General features: G+C 37.2%; 1 protein-coding gene across 4 annotated transcripts in view; it reads right to left on the bottom strand.

Moving 5' to 3' along the window:
* The window catches only part of erbin (erbb2 interacting protein), a 303640-nt gene that overhangs the window by 113083 nt on the left and 171685 nt on the right, over window positions 1-18872 (bottom strand). For all 4 annotated transcript variants that reach the window (XM_051929687.1, XM_051929688.1, XM_051929689.1 and 1 more), the window contains one exon: window positions 7589-7667. In XM_051929687.1, the coding sequence (XP_051785647.1) occupies window positions 7589-7667 (79 nt within the window). The remainder of the gene's footprint in view (window positions 1-7588; window positions 7668-18872) is intronic.

Here is an 18872-nt window from a genome sequence, read left to right as displayed (position 1 = left end):
GCAGAGATTCCTGTGTTTGATCGACACGGGCATGCTGCCACAGTACGTGTACTGAAGTGACTTTAACTGCAGGTGGAAGCTCCTGTCGCACCCTACACAACTGTGTTTGATCTTAATCAGGAAAAGATCCCAGTTGCCCCACAGGAGAAAGACTTTCCGAGACTCTTCAGTACGAGAACGACTCTTGACGCTAGTGTTTAGATCTGAACGGTGTATGTGCCCAAAAAAGAAGTCTAACTGCATTCTTGTACCATTGCTCGCGTACTGAAGTGTCAGCAGGCATTTTTCGTGGCATTACACGTGTAATTTGTGAGCATGCCCATGTCGATCAAGCACAGGAAGCTCTGCAGTCTACTTGTGAGTTTGCACTGTAGGAAGATAAGTAAATAAATCAAGGTAAATAACAATCGATCAGGCTTTTAAATAAGTAACATATAAATGTTTCTTATGTAAAGATCATCATAAAACATAATCACAAACTAGACTTTGCACGATACGCTGGCAGGAAGACCGACTGCCAGGATGACGCCGGACCTCATCCTGTATCTAAACAATGCCATCTTTCACCTTTATGCCTGGCGCAGCTGCCTTGTTCTTATATGTGAGTGGACGTTTCTTGTAGAGAGGGCTTCTGTTCTCTTTCTCAGATGTAGAACCCTTCTCCTCATCTGAGTTCACCTCTGTTATAGCACATCTTTATTTGAAAACAGCAGTGTCAGATTGGGGTGAGCCTGAACGCAGCTGAGAGAATAAAACTGAATTTAAAAAAAAAAACGCTAACCTTTACAAGTACCATACATTTCCACCGGCTGTTACAGACTCAAATCAAATGTATGTTTTTATTGTATAACAGTAACAATAAGAGCAGCTCACTACTCAAAACGTTAATTTTGGGATGCAGGAAGTGTCGAACCAGCAACCTTTTGAAGAAGTCGCGACAATGAACCACACTAACCCGATTTCTTTTTCTTCGGTTATAGTGTTGAATAAAACCGCACTTGCTCTATTATATTTGTAGCTTTTGTGAAAGTGCTTATTTGACATTTAGACTTCAGTCTTCACACATTATACACAAATTTTGTTGTTAGTACTAAAACATGAAAAAAGTTTGTCTTTTAGGTATGTGTTCAACATGTGTTGCATTTCCTGTCACCCTACACTTGCACGGATCTTTGTTGACATTGAACACGTGTGAAATGCATATGTTCCAAATAACAATATATTTTTTTAGCCTATACAGCTCTAGGTACTACATCACTCCCTGATAAACAAGGCTTGAGCTGGGAGAGTGATTTTTGCTGTTTCTGTGGTGGTGGGAGGATGAGATAGAAGGCTGCTTGCTGCTTTTGCTTATCGACACATTTACAAGACAAAAGACACTGACGGAGAGGTGTGAACGGATTTATGCTGGGCCAGGTTGATGTGTTTTTTCGTAGGCTTTGGCAATTCTAGCGTTAACAGGTATAAAATTCTTTGTTAGTTGTGTTAATTATACTTCGATGACACATGATATTCTACAGGTGTTCCACAAGGATCTATCCTGGGGTCCGCTGCTCTTTTAGATCTACATGCTTCCAGTAGGTCAGATTATCTCAAGGCATAATATGAGCTACCATAGGTATGCTGATGACACACAGCTGTATTTATCAATAGCTCCTGAAGACCCCGACTCTCTTGGTTCATTGACCCAAAGTCTGTCTTGTGTTTCTGAATGGAAGAGTAGTAATATTCTCAAACAAACAAGAAATCTCAGTTACTGGCAAAAATGGATATAGTGAGAGTACCCTAAGTTCTTATCTATAAGCCGCGGCTTATCTAAGGAAAAAAGTTGTGAAAATGAAAAAATAGAATATTGGCTTACACATAAGTCCGGCTTATACAGTAATCCCTCCTCCATCGCGGGGGTTGCGTTCCAGAGCCACCCGCGAAATAAGAAAATCCGCGAAGTACAAACCATATGTTTATATGGTTATTTTTATATTGTCATGCTTGGGTCACAGATTTGCGCAGAAACACAGGAGGTTGTAGAGAGACAGGAACGTTATTCAAACACTGCAAACAAACATTTGTCTCTTTTTCAAAAGTTTAAACTGTGCTCCATGACAAGACAGAGATGACAGTTCTGTCTCACAATTAAAAGAATGCAAACATATCTTCCTCTTCAAAGGAGTGCGTGTCAGGAGCACAGAATGTCACATAGATAGAGAAAACAATCTCTAGCAAACAAATCAATGGTGCTGTTTGGCTTTTAAGTATGCGAAGCACCGCGACACAAAGCTGTTGAAGGCGGCAGCTCACACCCCCTCCGTCAGGAGCAGGGAGAGAGAGAGAGAGAGAGACAGAGTTTGTTTTTCAGTCAAAAATCAATACGTGCCCTTCGAGCTTTTAAGTATGCGAAGCATTGTGCAGCATGTCGTTTCAGGAAGCAGCTGCACAAAAGATAGCAACGTGAAGATAATCTTTCAGCATTTTTAGACGAGTGTCCGTATCGTCTAGGTGTGCGAACAGCCTCCCTGCTCAATCCCCATACGTCAGGATCACAGATAGTCACCGCTTCGAGTTTTCGATGATTGGGATAAGATTTTCGAGTCTTCTTTACATTATCCATTTTAACAAATTTCACAAAACAAAAATTTAACAAAATCACAATTTAAATGACCGCTACGCGCGCGTGTTGACTCGGCGACGCCCAGAGCAGAAAGAACGCGCTCCGGCCGCTCCATGCGGGGAGTGAGAGAGACGCAAATATCTCACACTCTCTCCCCCCTTAAAGAAATTAAATGGGTGCGAGTGAGACCACTGACCTCCCTCCCTTCTATTAGTTATAGGTTATAGTACGTTCGGCTTATCCATGAGTCCGGCTTATCTATGATAAGATTTTATTTTAAAAATTCGTATGATTTTTGGTCTCCGGCTTATACACGAGTCCGGCTTATAGACAAGAACCTAGGGTATTAGAAATAAACTTGATCCATTTGGATTAAAATGGAGGTAAAGAATTTAGGGGTAATTATTGACTGACTTAAATTTTAAATCACATATTACTCGGATTACCAGGACAGTATTTTTTCACTTAAGGAATATAGCAAAAATTAGCTCCCTTATATAACTTTGCAAGAGGCTGAAAAATTTGTTCATGGTTTTGTTTTTAGTCGACTACATTACTGTAACGCACTCATTTTGGGACTACCTAAGAAAGTCAATCGGTTGCAACTAGTGCAGAATGCAGCTGCCAGAATCTCAACTAGAAAAACAAAATCTGAGCACATTTCTCCAGTTTTGAAGTCATTACATTGGTTACTCGTGCCATTCAGAATTAACTTTAAAATACTGCTAACGGTTAACAAAGCCTTAAATAATCTCACTCCATCCTGTATTTTGGAATGCCTGTCCCCTTACACTCCAAGACATAATCTTAGATCTTCGAATGAGTGCCTGGTTTATAATTCCAAAACTTTAAATAAGTGGGCAGACAGCCTTCTGTTGTTATACACCTAAAATCTGGAATAGTTTACAGACAGAAATTCGCCAGACTAATACAGTGGAGCATTTTTAAAAAACTGCTAAAAACTCATTGTTTTAACATGTCTTACTCATAGCTATAGTTTAGTGTATCCCTGTTAAACTATATGTGCACTGAATTATCATTTTCATCAAGGGCTCCGCAATCTGTACTAATCCCAACTATTCTCTGCTGTTCTTTTTTCGATTTTCCTGTGGCACCACCTGATCAAGGCACCACACAGTCCCTACATTGATAGTTTGAAGGCAGTAGTACACCAGATGTCCACATGACCACCATCATCAAATTCTTTCACATGAAGCCTAAAAACCATGAGGACTGATATAGATCATTTATGTTAGGTAGAATGCTCAGTGGGGGTTAGGCAGTCTCTTGGCCTTTGAACCCCTTGCATATTTTGTTTTTTTTCTCCTGTTCATCTAGATTTTTTTCGTTTTTTTCTGTCTTCCTGGCCATCTGACCTTACTTTATTCTTTGTTACTTAGTACTGCCTAATCTTATTTTTGTTTCATACAAACTTTTCTTTCTTCATATTGTAAAGCAATTTGAGCTACACCATGTGTATGAAAATGTGCTATATAAATAAATGTTGCTGAAACAAGAGTAGACCACTGCCAGAAAACCTTAGTGAGTAAACTAGCACACAGGAACAGAGAAAAGGAATATATGAAGGAACAAGCTACTACATTCTTTGTAAGTATGAAGAGACTGACCTGAACACAGGAAGTTAAAGGGAGGCATTACAACTACTGTAAAAAAGAACTGCACAGAGTTCTCAGAATGAGTGAGTAGTCATGCTGCTATAGTTTAGCTAAGGTGCAGTTTGTTAACACTAGAATTACCAGAGTCTACGAAAAAACATGTAGATCCGGCCCACCTTAAAACCATTCGCACCTCTCCGCCAGCGTCCTTTGTCCTCTAAATGTGCTGATAAAAACAAGCTGCAAATAGCCGGCTATTCCATCCCCCCACTGACTTAGAACATGCACAGACTTCTCCCAGCTCATGCCTTGATTGATTATCTGGGAGTGAAGTGGAGTTTTAGAGTGGAAATAATAGACCGTTATTTGGAACACACGCATTTAATGTGTGTTCCGTTTCTACAGTAATCTGTGTAAACACATTGTTAAAACAGATACTTTTTCATATTTTAGTAATAAATTTTACAAAATGTAGACATAAACCATAGAATGTGTGAAGCATGAAGTCCAAACATCAAATAAACACTTTCACAAAAGGTTCAAGGCGAATACAACAGCTTCCGTGGCGTAGCGGTAAGATTTGCTGTTTCAGAGTGCTGCAGGCTTACTGTCCCTCAAAGACCTGAGTTTGATTCCCCGTTGAGGAGAAAGTTTTTTTTTTTTTTCTTTTTAACCTCAAACTGACATAAAATTTATAAATTGGTATGCACTGTCAGTTAATGAGATTGTTATATTTTCATGTGGGATGCTCCTTTTAAAATATTTTTTAACAATTGAGACTGCAATTAACATGAACAAGTGTCCTTATAACTGTTATTTTTAAGATCCATAACACACAGACAGACAGAGCACTGTGTAATAGAGAGACAGACAGACAGAAAAGTCACTAGATATATAAATAAACAGGGAAAGCACATGTACTGAAAGAAAAAAAATATCAACATGTGTGTTGATCCTGCTGCACTGAATAAGCTCACACGCTCTAACATTCCTCCCCCATTCCCCGGATCGGACTCTAAGTAACAGCGCAAGTACAGACGCAAACCAAGTGTATGTGTGTACTGTATAATATTAACAAAAAGAGCAGCTTACTACTGAAAACGGCAAATATAGGAGTGAGTGACGAACGAACCGGGGACTCTTTATCACACTTGGATTGCGTCTGTACTTGCGCTGTTACTTAGAGTCAGATTGGGAGGAGGGGATGTTACAGCGCGTGAGCTTATTCAGTGCTGCAGGATCAACTAACACGTTGATCTTTTTTTTCTTTCAGTTATAGCGCCAGCATAAATCCACACCCGATCTGACGCTGTTCGTTTTCATATAATATTGCATTAGTGCAATGATGTTTTCACATATATTTTCTCTTTCTTTCAGTTGTGTAATAGAAACCACAGCATAGAGAGAAGCGTGTACATTGTAACAGGTACACATGTTTTAAATGTAGGAAAGATGACCCTTGCGTGTGTGTGAACAGTTAAAATTTGAATCTGATGATTGCATATAGCGCTGAAGTTACTGCTCTTTACTGTTCTATCCTCTGCATGTCCTGGAGTACAAAAGAAACAGCATACAGCAACATGTGGAGACTGGCAAGATCGGGGGGAAAAATAAGATGCAGTCACTGATTACAAACCGCAAGATGTTATGCGAATGAATATGAATAATGTTGCATCCGTGCCACAAAGTTTTCCGAAATGTACTATACAGGTCATAAAACAAGTAATTCCAAATATCATATATACCTACTGTACATCTGTGTTTTGGTTTTTTTTTTTTGACATCATACACCATAAGGTGCGCACTAATTCAGCATGAGCAGGAACACTCAATAAAACTGAATAAAAAAAATATCAAGTGACGAAGAGATACGAAGAAGGCAGACATTCGCCAGCATTTGTATGTCAGCTTTAATCCCTCCAGATGAGAGAATGTCCAGTTCCATTGTCTCAAAACACCACTCACATCTCCAGTTATTCCATTTCAAATAAAAAATAACAGTGTCAGATCCCTGTGTGGGGGGGCGGTAGTATGTATCGTGATCGTGATTTAGAGAATAAAAGTTAAAAAAACGTTAACTTTTGCAAGTCCTATAAATGCACACCGTGTGTTACAGACGCAAACCCAATGTATGTGTGTACTGTATAATAACAAAAAGAGCAGCTCGCTACTGAAAACGGCAAATATAAGAGTGAGTGGAGATCGAACCGGGGACTCTTGATTACCAGTCAGCAAATCTTACCGCTATGCCACTGAAGCTGTTGTCACTTCCTTGAACCTTGTGTGAAAGTGTTTACTTGATCTTTGGACTTCAGGCTTCATACATTATATAGTTCATGCCTACATTTTGTCATTTACTACTAAAATATGAAAAACGTTTCTGTTTTAAAAATGTGTTTACACAGATTACTGTAGAAACGAACACACATGAAATGCGTGTGTTCCAAATAACGATCTATTATTTCCACTCAAAAACTCAAGCAGTTCAGTCACTCCCAGATATTCAAACAAGGCATGAGATAGGAAAACTTAGTGAACATTCTGCGACAGTGGGGGATGGAATAGCCAGCTGCTTGCTGCTCGTCTTAATCAGCACATTTAGAAGACAAAAGACGCTGGCGGAGAGGTGAGAACGGTTTTAAGGTGGGCCGGATCTACGAGTTTTTTCGTAGACTCTGGTAATTCTAGTGTTAAGGGATGTAATATAACAGCAGTAGAGGGGGTAAGGATAATGCCATCTAAGGTAAGAGAAAAACCACATGCCTTTGAAAGGAAATTTCTGGACCCTACTAACAAAACCTCAAGTCCTAACACAATTTACCTGAAGACCACATGATGCTAGCTAGTACTTACTAAGTTTAAGGTAATTGAGAAGAGGTTGCAAAGAGTCTAGAGAGATGAGTGCTCAGACATATTTGTGTATTATCAGCATAGAAAGAAACGCTGGATGTTAAAAAGGTGCAGATTGAAAACAAAAATGTTTATAAAAATTTGTACAAAAAGAGAAGTGCCATTTATTGCACTATGAAATTCTGGACAGTAATATATATATATATATATATATATATATATATATATATATATATATATATATATCGTAATCGTCATGAGACGATAATACCTTAGTTTAGTCTCTGCAGCTAATGAATTCTTACAAATGAAGCACATGTAAGAAGAAAAAAATAACCTTAGCATCACACAGCAGAATAATTTTAAATGTATTGTATCAGATACCTTAAATCTATAATGCAACTTTTTTGAAATTAAGTATAAGCAAAACATCACTGATGACCCATGGACAATGGAGTGATTTTATAGATTTTTTTTTTTTTTTTTTTTGCATTTGGCAACCTGTGAGACTTACTTTGAAATTGGATTCACACTTGCTTCAACAATGGTCAGCACTTTGCAATTTTTGATGTTTTCTGGAAATTCCTGAATGCCTAATGAATTAAAAATGAAAACATATGCTTAAACATATAAAATTCTAGACAGAAAATTGGAAAGATAAAATTAATATTTAAAAGTTAAAATTACATATAATAATACTGTTATCAGTATAAAAAGTACACTAATGAAAACAATGAAGTGGAGGAAGTGGGGGAATTGGAAAAAATGGGAAGCAAAAATGATATTATAACAACTGATTAAACATTATGTATGGTGAGAACATTCTGGGTTCTCAAATTAATAATAATAAACCTGTGTGATGAATTTACACAGCTAGTAGTAAGAAAAAACAATTTTCCATATTAGAAGTACTGTAAAATGCACAAAATTCTGGGAAAAGAACCAATTAAAATTACAACTGTGAAAATGATAGGGAGGTTAAACAAAATCATTCTACATCAAAAACTACCTTCATGTCAAATCCACAACCTTATACACACCTAGTAGTATACTGCATAATGGAATTAGTGCCACACCCAGCCCATCACCAATCTGGAACTTTTGTTTTTGTGCTACATGTTTGAGAAGTGGATTTGATGTTAATAAGTTTGGGCGTTTTCTACACAGAGAAGTTATTGCAGAATAGTGTTTTTAGATAGTTACAGTTATACCTGCAATTATATTCTAAAGCAAGTTTTTTGGCATTTCTGCAACATGTCAGGTATACGTAGTTATTCACTATTCTGTTGAACTGAGTATAAGGACAGGCTAAAATGCTTTAGTGATATTTTTTTTTTTACCACTAGAATTACCAGAGCCTACGAAAAAACTCGTAGATCCGGCCCACCTTAAATCGCTTCTTAAAACCGTTCTCACCTCTCTGCCAGCGTCTTTTGTCATCTAAATGTACTGATAAAGACATGCTGCCAGCAGCCGGCTATTCCATCCCCCCACCGACTTAGAATGTAAACAAACTTCTTCCAGCTCATGCCTTGATTGATTATCTGGGAGTGAGTGGAGTTTTAGAATGGAAATAATAAATCGCTATTTGGAACACACGCATTTCATGTGTGCTGCGTTTCTGCAGTAATCTGTGTAAACACATTTTTAAAACAGAAACGTTTTTTATATTCTAGTAACAAATGACAAAATGTAGGCATAAACTATATAATGTATGAAGCCTAAGTCCAAATATCAAAGAAACACTTTCACAAAAGGTACAAAAAAAAAAAGCCGCCACCAAAAAAAGCTGCCTTAGTGTGGGACATTGACAACTATTTACTATGGTTGCCGCCGTGGCGCAACAGTATCAGTTGCTGACTGGCAATCAAAAGGTCATGAGTTCGATCCTGCATGACTCCCTTATGAGAAGTGAAGTGTTCTTATTTTTACTATTTTAGAATAAAAAGATACATTTGATTTCAGTATGTAACAGCCGGTGTAATTTATGATATTTGCAAAGGTTAGCTTTGTTTTTTTTTGTTTTTTTTTTTAAATCACTTTTCATTGTCTCAGTCGTGTTCAGGATCCTTCCCTACCCCATGTAAAAGTATAATAAAACAAGTGCACTTTTATTCAAGAATATAACCGAAGAAAAAAGAAAGCAAGTTACAATAGGCGGTTGATATGACAGCTTGCGTGGAGCAATGCTAAGAACTGCTGATTTCCATTCCGTGCTATATAACTGTTAACTGTTAACATTTGAATCTGATGATTGCATATAGCGCTGTCTTATTCAGTGTGCGCAAGAACATGCAGGTGGCCAGTTGCTGCGTGCTACAACGCACATTTTAAAAAAGAAAGAGACAAATATATGTGAAGAAATCATTTTATGACGTGAATAGTACCAATCAGAAAACATCGTCGAAGTAATGCAATATTATTTGAAAACGAACAGCGTCAGGTTGGGTGTGAAGTTATACTGGCGCTGTTTGAGTCAGATCAGAAGCTGAATAAGCTGAACAAGCTCCTGTTCTGACTCTAAGTAAAAAGCATGAATTAATTAACAGAAATAACCGCGATCGACATCATTTTAAACTTAACGATTTACAGTGCATACCAATTTATAAATTTTATGTCCGTTTTCAGTAGTAAGCTGCTCTTTTGGGTGGGGGGGGGGGGGGTCTTACAGCGTGTGAGCTTATTCAGTGCTGAAAACGGCAAATATAGGAGTGAGTGAGATCGAACCGGGAAATCTTGATCACACTTGGTTTGCGTCTGTACTTGCGCTGTTTCTTAGAGTCGGATCGGGGGTGGGGATGCTAGAGCGCGTGAGCTTATTCAGTTCTGCTGCATCAACGCATATGTTAATCTTTTTTTCTTTCAGTAATAGCGCCAACATAAATCCACACCCAATCTGACGCTGTTCGTTTTCAAATAATATTGCATTAGTGCGATGATGTTTTCACATATATTGTTTCTTTCTTTCAGGTGTGTAATAGGAACCACAGCATAGAGAGAAGCGTGTACATTGTAACAGGTACACACATTGTAAATGTAGGAAAGACTATCCTTGCGTGTGTGTGAACAGTTAACATTTGAATCTGATTATTGCATATAACGCTGAACTTACTGCTCTGTACTATTCTATCCTCTGCATGTCCTGGAGTACAAACGAAACAGCATACAGCAACATGTGGGGACTGGCAAGATCGGGGAAAAAAAAATACGCATTCACTGATTACAAAACGCAAGATGTTATGCGAATGAATATGAATAATATGAATAATGTTGCATCCGTGCCACAAAGTTTTCCGAAATGTACTATACAGGTCATAAAACGAATAATTCCAAATATAATATATAGCTACGTCTGTGTTTTTTTGTTGTTTTGACATCATTCACCATAAGGTGCACTCTAATTCAGCATGAGCAGGAACACTCAATAAAACCGAATAAAAAAATCAAGTGACGGTGAGATACGAAGAAGGCAGATTCACCAGCGTTTGTGTGTCAGCTTTAATCCCTCCAGATGAGAGAATGTCCAGTTCCATTGTCTCAAAACACCACTCACATCTCCAGTTATTCTGTTTCAAATAAAAAATAACAGCGTCAGATCCCTGGTGGTGGGGGGCGGGGGGGGTAGTATGTATTGTGATCGTGATTTAGAGAGAAGTAAAAAAAAAAAAAAAAAGGTAACTTTTACAAGTCCTATAGATGCACACCGTGTGTTACAGACGCAAACCAAATGTATGTGTGTACTGTATAATATTAACAAAAAGAGGAGCTCACTACTGAAAACGGCAAATATAGGAGTGAGTGGGGATCGAACCGGGGACTCTCAATTACAAGTCAACAAATCTTACCACTACGCCACGGAAGATATTGTATCTGTCTTGAACCTTTTGTGGAAGTGTTTTTACTTGATCTTTGGACTTCAGGTTTCATACATTATATAGTTTATGCCTACATTTTGTCATTTACTACTAAAATATGAAAAACGTTTCTGTTTTAAAAATGTGTTTACACAGATTGCTGTAGAAATGGAACACACATGAACTGTGTGTGTTTCAAATAGCGATCTATTATTTCCACACTAAAACTCTAGCAGTTCAGTCACTTCCAGATAATCAAACAAGGCAAGAGCTGGTAAAAACTTAGTGAACGCTCTGCGACGGTGGGGGATGGAATAGCCGGCTGCTTGCTGGCTCGTCTTAATCGGCACATTTAGAAGACAAAAGAGAGCTGCGAATGGTTTTAAGGTGGGCCGGATCTACGAGTTTTTTCGTAGACTCTGGTAATTCTAGTGTTAAATCAAAGTCTGTACTAATTACAGCATTTAGAAAACAGCACTGAACAACTGCACAGTTTGATCCTTTGCTGGAACAAGGAAGAATCTGGATGTTAAAAGACACTGTCACAATGTTGTGAATGCAAATACAGAAAAAAGTGCAATATGATCCAAAGTTTTTGCTAAATTTGAAATAACTAAATCACACAATCAATAATTTACTTAGTCCAGGTTAGTCAAGTTAACTTTAAGATTTATGGCTTACCAAGAAATAATTCTAATTTTGGAGAAATATCTCCAGTCAATCAATTTTCTGTCAAAACGTTTGCATTATAAAAACATCAGTTATCATGTTTCATGCTCTATTTTCCTAGGATTAAACTTTTTTTTTTTTAACCTAATTCTTGTCGCAGATATTCATAACTAAAAATAATTTGTTAGATAAAAGTGATCTTATATTAAGATCCTTTGCAAAGTGCACATTATAAATGTTTATTTTTTTAATACTGTAAATAAAAGACACAATCAAAAGAACATTGGATATGCATTCTTGTCCCTGTGAATCACCTCTTTGCGATTTTTTTAATGTTCTGTGGGAAAAGAGATAATATCAGCAAGATACCAATATGTTTCTAACTAACCTGAAAAAAGTCTCATCTGCTACCCTACCTAGCACTAGGCTTTACCTGGCAATATACTTTGTGGCACAGCATGACTATCTGGTAACTGAAGATAACAGATGGCTTGAGAAAGCACTTTGAACAAGTAGCAAAATATCTATAGGTTTTACATATAATTTATGTTGATTTGTAAAAATATCTTTAGTCATAAAAAGGAGACAAAAATTTCAAATGTTAATAGGAAATTTACGTAAATATAAAAAATAAAATAAAAAGGATTATGTAGTTCCTATATAAAGATGGCATTCTGCATATTAGAAAACAAAATGTGTGAAACATAAAATGTTAAGATCTGGGGAGTTCAAACTGCTTCACAGAACCAGAAGTTTCACTGTCACGTGAACAAACAGCTGAACAAAAAGAGTTTCATAAATGTTATTCAGCATAAGAAATGTATTAACAAGCTATATAACACTAAGAACTCAACATCTAAACAAAATGTATGCTGATCTAATGGGCTGCATTAATCTTTCCTGTATTAAAGAAATCCCTTCACTTTATAAGATTGGATCAATTTTTGATGTATGCTTAAATCTGACATATTCATAATACCTTGCACTACCATGTAACATACCTTAATCATGTGGCATATAGAGGTGTTCTACTAATGCACATACCATCAAGTAACAACAACAAACTGCTTAAGTGAAACATTACAAAAAGCCACAAAAACTTTGCTAATGATTCTCAATGAGCCATCTGCTTTCCTTAAACTTCATAATTTCTGAGGATTAGTCCGGTCAACTAGGTCTCAAAATATGTAAACACATGGCTGTCACTTGGCTCTCTGACAACCTCTTCATTTTCTCAAAATACTCTGTTTATATTTGGTAAGTTGACAACACAACCAAGCAGAATTTTTCTGTTAAACATGTTTCTAGTTATTAAACTACATAACTGGAATCACTTGCAAAAACAAAATTTAAACTGATACCCTTTCACAATGCCCCTTACCAAATCCAAACAAAGAAAGAATAAGTATACAAAAGTCTTTCATTATTTCTATTATAAAATATGCAAAATATTGCCAGTTAGAGCGATTGAGTCAAAATAGCAAACAGATTTCAAACTGGTCGACTTGTTTATCATTAGCTGTAGTACACATAGATTCAACTGTGAGGTAACTTATAATAGACATTAAAGGAATACTACACCCAAAAATTTTTTTTTTTTTTAATATACTTACTCTATGGACATTGTAATAATGGCAAAGATAAATTTTTAATGTCATGTTTTCATGTAGAATGGAGAAAGAAAAGTTTATGATATAAAAGAAACCAATAGTGACCAATGCTATACAGAAAACAATGTGAAAAATATCCATGGGAAAGAAACAATCTGCCCTTACTCATGTAGCATAAGCCACATCAGTTATTCAGACATATGCTAAAAAGATGCAAAACACATGTTTTTGGCTGAAATTGTATTCAATATACAGTGGAACCTCTAGATACGAGTTTAATTCGTTCCAGCACTGAGCTTGTATAGCGAATTTCTCGTATCTAGAACAAACTTCCCCATTGAAAATAATGGAAATCCAGTTAATCCGTTCCGCATCCCAAATATATTAACATAAAAATCAATTTTCCTAACAAATAACACTGATAAATTATATATACTGTAGTCTACCTTTAATAAATAACACTGGTAAATAATATAACTGATTATTAAAAGAATCAAAACAGGTGTCCAAAGTGCAGTAGAGCATTCAATAAATCTTTAAATAAATAATCCTTAAAACAGTTGTGAAGTGGAGGTTTAAAATACACAAGAATAACAATCCTTTAACACGAGGTTAAAATGTCAACAGGAAGCAGTCTTCAAAAAACAGATGACAATCCCCGGTGCTTCTTCTCTGTTAGCGTCTCACCTGTTTCTCCCATGCGGGCTCTGCAACAGGCGAGACACTTAATGCAGCTGACCTTCTCTACACCGTCCTGCTCCAGCTGTTTGGCTCGCCTGTTCAGCTCTCTGTTCAGCTACACGCGAGCCTGCACTCGCTCGCTCTCCCGCACCGACTTCCTACAGCTGCGGATTCCTGCCTCCTCCTGCAACCTCCGTTCTCTCTCCTCTCTTTTCTTTTCTTTTACTTCTTCTCCCCCTTAACCAGCTCGCGCTTCTCTATATATGCGGGGAGGACATGGCAGCTGCAGCCCATCAGCCACAGGAACAATGGATGTGGGCAGTTTCCCACCTGTGCACTTAGGTGAGAAACGCAGACACTGCAGATCGCCCTGCGGCTCGCTACTGCTGCCACGCCCCCTCGCTAAGCCGCGAGCTATACCCACAGCCTGGCTCGTGGCTCGTTACGCGAGCCAATGCTCGTATTTAGATCTGAATTTTTCGCTCATACTTTCCTCGTGTTTTGAATTTCTCGTATACAGAGGTGATTGTATCTCGAGGTTCCACTGTATATTGTTGCAAAAGCACTTATCACAAACAGAAAACTGGGACTGCCTTTCTAAATTGAAGACAAAAGTCTAGACCAACGAATGAAGCAGTTATTTTTATTTCTACTTGTAACATTCAGTAATGTAGACAGTGTAAAATAGACAGATAAGGTCTTGCACGACTCACGGATGTCTTTTCATCTGGTATGATGTGAATTCAGGGTTAATGTAATTATTTGATCTTTGACAAATGAGGAGTATTTTCTGGGTATATATTAATTAGCCCAAAAAGTGTGTTTTGCAATATGGTAAGTCACTGTACCTGTTATCTTCTTCCATCTGCTGTTTGTTTGCTCATCTATAGTATGCAATAGAAGGACATTTTATGGAACAGGGAACTGTATAGCCGTGGAGGCAGAAGGACACGTTACAAGCACCACACATGACTGGATGGCCTCTTCTTATGGAGTAACATGTTTTATGTCCACAGGTCATACTGTCTGCAATTTCACTCCAGGAAAAACCAAACCATTCGTAAACAGCAGAGTTAATCCTGTCTGTTCTAAACTCTTGCTCTTATGATCCTCCCTCTTTTTTACCCACACTCATCAAAACCATCTAACATGGACTGAGTTGATGAAAAAACACTTAGAAAGTGCATTGGAGACTTTGATATTTTTATTTAATGTTCAACAGAAGCTGTGTAAAATCAAATAAAAGTGCTGAATGTCACAATATTGGCTTTTGCATACCGTTTTTTCTTAAATATCAAGTTGAATTGAAAACTCGATACATCACCCCGCCCTATTATTTCCTACAATTGGCTTTCATTCTGGAGTTGGTTTTTGCCATGAGTCTATTGTTACCAGAATAGGTTCTGACCTCTCAAAACCTGAAATGGATTAAGAAGAATTGAAAATGTGTACACTAACATATCAAAACTAAAATTTGATGCCATTTCAACTCTCATTAGGATAAATGGGTACAGAAAATTAATGAATACTATCCCAGAGACTCAAAATAGTCCATTAGCTGGACAGGTGTTCAGATAAACTTTTAGAAGTGAATTCAGCACAATCTGTAAAATGACAAATCAGTTGATCTACTCATTGGGGTGGGTATTACATTAATTCTTAAAAACTAGGACTAAGCTAATTCCAGTAAGAATGCCATATTAAAACAAATACAGTAGGCAGGAAGGTCAATTTTAGTGAGAAACACAGACAAGAAGAGTGTTACAACTAGCACATCCCTTCACTCTGCAGTGGTAATGCCTTCAAGAAATACCTTGTGAAAAATATATTCTGGAAAAAAATAAAATCGTCAAGTCACCACTAGTGCTGGGCGGCATACCGGTTGATACCGAAAACCGTTTTTTATTTTTGTTATGATATGGATTTTTCTTATACCACAACACCAGTTTAAATTGCCTAAACGACGTTCGGAACGTGACGCAGCGGGAAACTGTTCAAGTGGGGACCTTTTTCACGGCTACACCGCTAAACACAGAGGTGTTGCACGGGGGCTCTTTTTCACTGCTACGCCGCTAAATAGGTATGGTAGTTGTGGGTATTGCGCGGTGAAAATGGACAGAGAACATTCCGAAACTGAAGCTGTAGCTGACGATAAAGTTGAACATGATGACACAGAAGAACTTTTGCCGATAAAAAGGAGTCACGTCCATTGCCTGGAGATGCTATGGTTTTAAAAGGTCAAATATGTAAATATTGTTTCTATACTACTGGATAATACTGCAAGCCAAGTTGTACTTGTTTTATTTGTTTTCAATACAGCGTAATGTATCTGGGTACTGTGTAATAGCGTGACGACATGTCGACTTTATACTCAACATTTCCACTTTAATCTCGACTCTTATGACGAGAATAAAGTCGACTTGTTGACTTTATTCTCGTACTTTGTCATTAAAGTAGAACATCATAAACTAAACTTCATCGTAAAATTAATATTTAATTTACTAGATTTTCTCAAACCCCGTCATAAGTTATATAGCACATTAAATGCTTTGTGTTAAGTGTTCCCCGAGCTTCTTAAACTGACTTCCTCTGCACTAAGAGGAGGCACCGGCAGCGATCACCACACAGAATAAATTCACTTCATGGTATTCCTGCTCTCTGAACATTTAGAATGCTAAGATAAATACTTGATATAATTTTCATGGTGAAATGCATTAAAGCATGTATTAATCATGTGGGGGCACGGCGGCGTGGAGGTTGCACTGCTGCCTCGCAGCAAGGGTGTCTCGGGTGTACCCTGCCTTGAGTTTGCATGTTTTTCTGGTGGGTTTATTTGGCATGCTTCAGTTTCCTTTCAAAGTCATGTAGGATGTGGGGGTTTGTTGTGCTATATTGACCCTGCTAGTGTTATGTTTTGCTCGTATTCATCCTGCGATGTGCTGGCGACTCGTTCAGGGATGGGCACAACCCTGAATGGATGTCATAATTAAACATGTATAACAAAGATATTTTTAAAGTTCTGAACACTCTGTGGGCTAAGTTTATAACTAGTTTTAATTTCACAAAGACATTTATCGTGTGGTGATTGGTTATGTGCAGAAAGAAAAAGGAAGGATAGGAATTGGGGTTTTGGTATGTCAGATAGAGACAGCATGCGTGCAATAAAGAAAGACTGCTCAGAAGAACATCCATTTAATTCTGTGTTCGTGTCTCCGACCCACCAGATCACAAACCCAACATTCACACAATATTTAAGTTAAACCTGTGTGATACCCATTCATACATCCAGCTTTTTGGAGCCTTGTCACACCTGCCATAAAGTTCTCTACACTGAACATACACCTGGGGACCCCTTACTGCGAGGGAGCAGCACTAACGCCACACTACCGTGCATGTTTAATACCTGCTTTAATGCATTTCATCATGAATATGACATCAAGTATTTATCTTAGCATTCTAAATTTTCAGAGAGCAGGAATATCATACAGTGAATGTATTCTGTGCGGTGACCACTGTCTCGTCTCAGTGCGGAGGAAGTCAGTTTAAGAAGCGTAGTGATTAACAACTGGGTCGGGGAACACTTAACACAAAGTATTTAATGTGCTACATTAACTTATGATGGGGTTTCAGAAAATCTAGTAAATGAAACAATGATTTTAGGATGAAGTTTTGTTTACGACATTGTACTTTAATTATAAACTATGAGAATAAAGTGGAAATGTCGACTTTAATCTCAACATAAACGGCGAGAATAAAGTGGAAATGTCGACTTTATTCTCAACATTTTTTTTTTTTTTTCTTCCCTGTGTCCGTATTTTGTTTTCTTCACTGTGGCCCTAATACGATTCCGTAGGGCTACACCACAAATAGCATTATAAATGCAAGTTGCAGTTTTATTATTTATGCATATAGCTTAGCTTGAAGCAAGGTCCATATTAATGCAGTTTGCCTAAATGATGGTTCAGTTGGTAAAGATGTCGTCACCAAGATTGCACTTGTTTTATTTTATTTTAATTTGGTGAATACTGTGTAATGCACCTGAGCTTGAAGCCTTGAAGTAATAGTGCAACTATCAGTAATAATACAATTATTTATTTTATTGTTATTATTTATTAGTTTAAATATTATGCAGTTTAATGATGGTAAAGTTGTTTAAAAAGTCACTTAAACGTGTCAGTGGACAGAGATTGTTAACATTAACAGAAAGTGTAGTTGTTTTACAAAAAATATTTACTATTTATTCCTTTTCTAAGACATGTTCAGTACAATACAACTTTTGACAAGCACTTCTGGATATTTTACTAAGTCTAAATACCTCTTTGGATGGTTGAAAATATGTTGTCAAAATTATAGTTTAAGTTTTTGCAAAATTTGTTCAATTAAATGTTCTATATTTTGACTGCATCTGTCATGCAATGTGATTTCCTTCTCTTCATTAGTGCTACCCCCTTGAAAACTATAACTTTATGGGGCAATGCAAACCTGTATTAATACTTGTGTGCACATTAAAATGTTTTTTTTGTACAATGTACAATGCTCATGACAGTGGAATAGGTTATTCTTAGCCAGTAATTGCAGTGGAAAATGTGGTTAACATCCACTCATGCATCGGGAAAAAAATACCGTCAAATACCGTGAAACCGGGATAATTTTGAAAAATACCGTGATATAGAATTTTGGTCATACCGCCCACCCCTAGTCACCACTGTACATAATTGTGGCTTAATAAAATTAAGTTGCTATAAAAACTAACTGGTGTTTTTTGTTAAAAAAAAATGGGTATAAAAACTGATGCACTAATCAACCTGTCACAAATTGGAATTATTAAGTGTTTTGCTTCCTTCTCTTCAAATACCACTAACAATCAGTTTATACTGTAAGTGGACAGTATTCAGTCAATTCTATAAGAAAGAAAATCCAAGCCACTTCCTCTGCTGAAGCAACCACTATTTTGATTATTTGGAGCAATGTAAAAAGGGTTTAA

This window comes from Erpetoichthys calabaricus, chromosome 7, assembly GCF_900747795.2.
Source record: "Erpetoichthys calabaricus chromosome 7, fErpCal1.3, whole genome shotgun sequence".
Lineage (NCBI taxonomy): Eukaryota > Metazoa > Chordata > Cladistia > Polypteriformes > Polypteridae > Erpetoichthys > Erpetoichthys calabaricus.
This window is presented reverse-complemented; position numbering and strand designations above follow the sequence as displayed.